The sequence below is a fragment of the Penaeus monodon genome, chromosome 42 (genome assembly GCF_015228065.2).
Source record: "Penaeus monodon isolate SGIC_2016 chromosome 42, NSTDA_Pmon_1, whole genome shotgun sequence".
Classification (NCBI taxonomy): domain Eukaryota; kingdom Metazoa; phylum Arthropoda; class Malacostraca; order Decapoda; family Penaeidae; genus Penaeus; species Penaeus monodon.
The window spans coordinates 5,352,579-5,360,136 of NC_051427.1; the positions used below are offsets into that span (position 1 = coordinate 5,352,579).

Consider the following 7,558-nt stretch of genomic DNA (forward strand, 5'->3'; position numbering starts at 1 on the left):
TATCTGTCCAATTCTATAAAGAAACACATTAAAAATTAATTATCTAATTGAAAAAAGGAATGAATCTGAATGAATAACCTCACAAGAAATGTAAATAAGATTCCAGTACAAGCCAATAATCACTTTTCTGGCAATCATGTAATCAGCTCAATCAGTTTTCTATCACTATAAGAACAAATGCAAATTACTCATTGCTATTGTATAAAAGGTATGAATGAGAATGAATATCTTCACAATCAAAACTGGTCATATACATCTCTTGTACTGTGAAGATAAGAAGATTCTGTGAAGATTCCCATATATACCTTTTATACATTTGTCAACATGAATATGATTCATACTCATTGCTAACCTGTATCATGCTCTCCCTCAGAATTCAGGCATCTATAATGAAAATATTAATTCACCATTCAGTTGCAACTTTCTCAATAATTGTCACACCGAATCCTAATTCTAAAGCATTAGCACCTCTGCCTTAATCATTCTACCCTGCAATGCACCTTTGGATACCGATTAAAACAAAATCTATTCCTTCTGTAGCATAATCATCTTTAGCTAATGATGATTAGCTTAAAAGTAACTTTGGATAGCTGCCTTAAACAAAATTTATTCCTTTGTAGAACAATTATCTTTAGCTAAAAGTTGACTGGTTTCAGTGTACCTTTGGATATCAGCATAGTAAATAAACTGTGTCCGGACATCATAGTCCAGTGTTGTTGGTCTTGTCAGGGATGTGATGGGCACCATCACCTCAGACGACCCTACTTCATCCAGTGCAACGCCCTTGATCATTCCCGGCCGACCCTTTGCATAGATCAGGAAGGCTTCATGCTGACGTGCTGAAAAGCAGATGATTGTAAGTGATATCATAGTAATCTTCAGTATTAAAATACTATTACAATAAGCAATAAACACAAAAATTACTCAAAGTAATGTCTATGCTCTGCACATAAGAAATAACATAAATAAATTAATTGTCTATGTATATATACGTACTTATCTGAATATGTAAGTAAAATATCATGAAGACATATGCACATATACATATACATATAATCATAAGTATGAATGCAATGTGTGAGTGTGAGTATGAGTGTGAGTGTGAGTGTGAGTGTGAGAGTGAGTGTGAGTGTGAGTGTGAGTGTGAGTGTGAGTGTGAGTGTGAGTGTGAGTATGAGTGTGAGTGTGAGTGTGAGTGTGAGTGTGCGTGTATACAAGTGTGTGTGTGTATATAAAACCATCTAACCTCTTCATCACATTATAACAGGATACATTCACACCATTTCTTCAACCTCCCCCTCCCACTTCTGTCTAAAAACAGCAACGGGACTTGGGACCCGTTATGTGTGGTTATGAGGCTTTCAAAAAGGTATGAATGATAAAACACAATACAGATCAACATAATAATGTGATAAATAATAAGATACGAGAAATAGAACAATAACATCACCAAGATTGCTACTAGCTCTTTTACATTCTTTCTCCAGAATGACAGATGAAATCTTAAATTTCTTTCTGTTTTCTTTCTTGGTGTTAGAAAAATATACATGCACAGTAATATGTGTGCAAAGATCAAATGAAATACAACCAATGAAAGGCACAGTAAATAATGATATTCTGAGTCAAACTAGGCTGCTAAAATAAAATTTTCTTTTGTTTTTTAATCGTTGGGCAGCTAGTCTCATCTGACTCAAAATATCATAATTCACCGTTCCTTTCTTACTGTGCTTGCAAGTCATTTTGCTTCTTGTTTTGCTCCATTACCATGTTGTATTGTATAAGACAGTGAGAGCAATAGCTAAGATTTTTAAAGCTTTAAAAATTTTTAATATATAAGATGAATATTCATAATAAAGAGATCTAGGAGGTTCCTTCCACATCCATTCTCTTATATATTAAATTTGCTATTTTCTACTACGTATGTTTACAGAAGGTACTTCTTAGAACACTACAAACATACAATAGCTTTTACACTTCATTTTCATTAACTGTCACAAATTTTTAGGAAACTAGCAAAAAAAATATCAGTATTCATGATTTAAACAGTTCAGGAAAAGCTAATTACGTACACTTTTTATCAGCAGCACAAACTCTTAAAGATCTTTTTAAATTAGGAAAACTCTGATATGAATGACCCTGTTCGGTTGTTGTAATAGTTTTCATAATACTATTAATAACAATTATGATGAAAATCATAACGACAATAGCTATCAGTTATTAATATCACTATAATTATCATCACATTATCAGTAAATCATAATCTACTATACCTTAAAAAAATAATCCTGAAAAAGAATGCTTAGAGTGACATTACCATAATTCATGATCTGTGTCAGTAATAATGCTGATGCTGAAAATAATAATAATAATGAAGATGAAGGTGAAGATGAAGATGAAGATGAAGATGAAGATGATGACAATGACAATGACGATGATGATGGCAATGACAATAATGATAAAAATGACTATATTGACGATAAGAACAACAGTAAAGAAACAAAAATTAGTGATTTATGTAGATACAGAGTAGGTTGAGAACCAACATTGTTCTTCAAGTTTTTGGTTGACAAATGATACTTTGTCCATCATGCAATTCTTCGTTAAAAAAATCCCATTTATTGAAACCAACTTTTCCTTACCATAAAGAAAAAAAAAAAAAAAAGGCATACTATATCAAAGCATAATTATAGCCCAGATGACCACACTATTCTTCATCATCTGTCAAAATATACAATGAGATAATCTATGAAGATAATTGGAAGTCTGCTTGTTAACATGCTCAGGGAATATAATGATGTTTTGTAAGAAAAATGTATATATAAGGGATCTCATAGTGAAGGCTGACCAAAAAGCATTCCATGGCTGTTACTTTAATCAGGTATTTATATAGAGAAATTCTCTAGAGTTACTGGACCCAAACAGAGAAAAAGGCACCTAAAATCTGGGGGCTTGGATAAGTGTCATAAAAACTGGTTTGGATACAAATTTCATCTGTATCGGCAAGGGAGGATGTAACATTTATAAATTGCATAATGGCACTGCTTCATTTATCATGTCCATAACTGCCCAAAACATGATTTAATTTAAGGTGACATCCAAGCTTTTATCTATCCAAGGAACTTGCATCACAATTCGGATCCAAAGTTGACATCTATCTTTTATAATTCACTAAATTTCGTTTATAAGGCACCTCGCCTTCTATTACCTGTAGTGGTCTCCTTACAACTTATTTTTTCATCCTCACATCAAGTCAATAAAAGAGTCCTTACATCTACAGCCAATACTACCACAAGCCTATAAAATAAAGCTTGTAAAATCAATATATAAATACACCAAAAATACATTACCTACACAGGAGCCCCCAGGGCCAAGAATGTATCCTGGCTGACAGTGGCAAGATGCAACAGCCTGACCTTTCCTCCACAGAGGGATACATATGTGCTGGCAGCCACCATTGGAGATACCACAGGGATGATGCACTACAGAAGAATATCATCAGTATTTACACATATGTAAACCCAAAAAATAAAGATAATGAGGTACATAAGAAATAGATTATAACAGCTTATAACAAACATTAAAAAAAAATTGATTTCAATAATTTTATCTACATATATATCTATATCTGTGTAATGATCTATTTATCTAAATATACATATAGTGTTAAACATACATGAATGCATTTACGAGATTTCATCACAAGCATCTTAACCCATAGTTGCCGGAATGGTAAAAATATATGCCAAGTCTGTTTTTTTTGTTTGTTTCTTTGTTTATTGATTGTGTTTACACATAGATGCCACTGCAAGTGTTTAACACATTGCTGCCATATTTTTTTTTTTTTTTTTTTTTTTTTTTTTTTCACATGACCTCACCTAATTACTCCTTACCATGAGTTTCAGGGATTTTTTTCTTCTTCTAAAGCTGTAGATGTTCTTATTTCTATTATTGACATGATTATTACAATGTTATTTACCATACTAATAAAAAATCTTTCGAAAAATCAAGGAAAAGGGGTAAACAGATGAAATAAGAAGGAACAGTAACTGACTCCTTGGTGATTAAAAATTCAACTTATAACCTATCTTCAGGTTGGCAACATCTTACCTTCTGGCTGTCTTTGGCGATGAAAGACGTGAATGTGCATTGGCTCGGGTACATCAGTGTGAAAGGAAGTAACGTCGTGGTTGTTGAACCTATTGACGACCTTGATGCTATTGTCCTTCCAGCTTGTTACAAAGAGAGAATTCTCAAAGACCGAGATGCCAAATGGTCTTTCATCCTTGAGATAAAAAAGTTTGGGTTTTAAAAACTTTCTAAAAACTATCAATGCATATGGAAGGCAATTTAGTCACCAACTGTCTCAATAATTCATATTCATATATAAATACTTAAATAAATAAGAATGAATTATAAATATTGCTATCTAATTTACTAAGTCTGTCATTAATGTATGCACATGTCCACATGTGTGTATGCATATAGATGTGCATGTGCATGGGTTGGTGTGTGTGATAGAAAGAGAGTAAAAACTTGTAATCTGCATTTCTTGTCAGCTTAAAATGCAGAAGTCAATCTGGTCTCTAGTCAGTAGCAAACCATAAGACTTACTGTTTTCAACTTGATTATTATTCTTCTGTTCTCCCCATTGTAGTCTACTCTTTCAACATGACTCAAGTAGCCATCAACCCAGTACACATGTTGGTTTGGGTAATCAACAGTTACCCCAAAGGGATATACAATTTTGTTTATCACAATGGGCTGCCTCTCTGTCCCATCCATCAATGCTCTCTCTAATTTTGGTTCTGTTGTGCCCCAGTTAGAAAAGAACATTAACCTGTAAGAAAAAATCTAATGATTAAAAATCCTTGGCATCTCCCAAATAAAAAGGTAAAAATTCAAAGGAAAGTCATAAAACACTGAATTATTCCATGACAATACTGCTTTTACATTTTTTTTTTAGTTTTTCCTTTTCAGAACTTATATGTACATTTTCTACATCAGTTCTTCAAAATCTTACCCTGAACTCGGATCAAGAGCAATACCTCTTGGTTCATTCATAACAACATCTATGAGTGTTATACAAACATTCATGGATTCATTACACATGAAGATCATTTCTCTTCTATCAAGGATATACCAGTTCCCCGTAATCCAGTCTCTTGCAATGTCATGGACATCTGGAACATGCCAAATATACAATGATAAAGTGTCACTATTTTGTGTATTTATATATATATATATATATATATTATATATATATAATATATATAATATATATATATATATAAATATATATATATATATATATATATAATAATTATATATATATATATATATAGATATATATTAAATATAATTATATATATACAATTATACATATATATATATATATATATATATATATACTATATAAAATTAATATATATTTTTATATATAATATATATATATTATATATAATAATATAATATATATATATAATATATATATATATATAAAATATATATATATATATAGATATCATACTATATATTTATTATCTAATATATATAATAAAATTATATATTGCATACATATTTTTCTATATATATATATCATATATATATATATATATATATATATAACATATAACATGATCATTCACAGATCATTTGCAGACAAATGAAGTATATGCCCTTTTTTATAGGAAGAATTTAATTAACTATATATATATATGTAAACAATGAGAAATCCAAATTTAAAATACTTACGATTAAGGCCATGCTGAGTGGGCTGAGGTATTATCCATGCATGGTTGAAGTTGTCAGCAGATGCACACTTAAATATTGAATATGATGTGTTGGAACTCACCCAACAAACTGCAAAACAACATATTTCGTTCAGATAGATAATTTTACAAATCTCTGAAAGATTTTACAAGTGATGCCAATTATGTTGATATGTTTTTTTTAAATCATTCTTATTACATATAAATTTTTTCTACAAAAATCAAAGACATTCCAAAGAAAGTTAGAAATATTCCAACTGAACAAGAAATTAAAGTTACAAGTGAAAAGTGGCAGAGACAAGAATTTTAAATAATACCTTTTAACAATGCAAATGGCTGTACGGTTTTGTAGCACAATATTAAGTTTTTGTGTAAAAACAAGATACATTATAGATGAAGTTAGTGGCAGCATTGAACACAATCTAATCTCTGTGTGTATCTTTTTTCTACATAGCAAACCACAGATCTCCAAGGAAAGGTTTTTTTTTCAATCATACTCAGGCTGAGTTTATTTCATCCTCTCTCAACACTTGAAAAAAAAATTCAATCACACCTAGTAGCCCTTTAGTGCTTTTAAATGAAGAACCTATTTCTGCCTCATACTAGAGTGTTCTCTGGACTTTGCTCCTCCCCCCCCCTGCTCTCTCTCTGGACTTTGCTCCTCCCCCCCTTCTCTCTCTCTGGACTTTGCTCCCCCCCCTTCTCTCTCTCTGGACTTTGCTCCCCCCCCCTGCTCTCTCTCTGGACTTTGCTCCCCCCCCCCTGCCTCCCTCTGGACTTTGCTCCTCCCCCCCTGCTCTCTCTCTGGACTTTGCTCCTCCCCCCTGCCCTCCCTCTGGACTTTGTTCCTCCCCCCCCTGCCCTCCCTCTGGACTTTGCTCCTCCCCCCCTGCCCTCCCTCTGAACTCTGCTCTTCTCCCCCACGATCTTCTCTCTGGATATTGCTTCTACTATCTTTCATTAACCTATCAATACCTGAAAGCTTACCAACCTGAATTATTACGATGATCAAAGTTAAGAGTAACAGCATATTGCGAACTAATGCGAGTGTTTCCTGTCACAGCAGAGCCATTCAGGTACAGTCTTGCCAGACCCGAGTTGCTGGCATAGAGAAGGGTGGCTGGCTGCTCAGGAGGTTCTGAAATGAAATAATCACATAGGGTTGGGCTATCTCAGAAGAAACGTCATTTTAATTAAACTCCTAAAAGGTTTCCTGTTTTCACTCCATTAATAGCATTGCTCTGATCTCCACTGTTAATTTCTGATACAAACACCTTCAATATTAATAAGAAAATGTCTATGTCATATATGAGATTTTTTATACTTACTGTTTATAGCTCTGCAATGTGATATATCCTCTAATCTATAGCCCTTAGTACAAGAACAGGCAAATCCATCCTCCAAATTATTGCAGAGTTGGTCACATGAACCCTCAACCTCACACTCATTGGAGTCTGTAAGAAAAAAGAGGAGAGAAAAGACATACAGTTATAATTCACATTCTTTAAAGGTTTTTGTGCTTTTACAAATCCCTGACTAAAAATTCACAATAAAGAGACATCCCTTTTCTTATCTTCCTTGGTAAATCATATATACAAATATTTCCTTATATTAATCAGCCCAATTCTAGCTAACTTTTATGAAGTGTTCCTAAAAAAATCTACACAAATAGAAAAAAAAAACATGAATAAGAAAGGGCAAGTTATGATAAGGTTACAAGGCCTGTAACAAGATGCACATACTACATAAAATGGTTCATAGGGTATCATGCTACCATCATAAAAACACAA

General features: G+C 32.7%; 1 protein-coding gene across 1 annotated transcript in view; it reads right to left on the minus strand.

Annotated features, from left to right (window-relative positions):
• Positions 1 to 537: 537 nt before the first annotated feature.
• The window catches only part of LOC119599091 (prolow-density lipoprotein receptor-related protein 1-like), a 12,817-nt gene continuing 5,796 nt past the window's right edge, over positions 538 to 7,558 (minus strand). The window contains exons 5-12 of the mRNA XM_037948848.1: positions 7,097 to 7,222; positions 6,760 to 6,906; positions 5,752 to 5,859; positions 5,021 to 5,180; positions 4,612 to 4,837; positions 4,108 to 4,282; positions 3,348 to 3,479; positions 538 to 839 (exon numbers count right to left, since the gene is read on the minus strand). Of these exons, the coding sequence (XP_037804776.1) occupies positions 607 to 839; positions 3,348 to 3,479; positions 4,108 to 4,282; positions 4,612 to 4,837; positions 5,021 to 5,180; positions 5,752 to 5,859; positions 6,760 to 6,906; positions 7,097 to 7,222 (1,307 nt within the window). The 3' untranslated portion in view covers positions 538 to 606. The remainder of the gene's footprint in view (positions 840 to 3,347; positions 3,480 to 4,107; positions 4,283 to 4,611; positions 4,838 to 5,020; positions 5,181 to 5,751; positions 5,860 to 6,759; positions 6,907 to 7,096; positions 7,223 to 7,558) is intronic.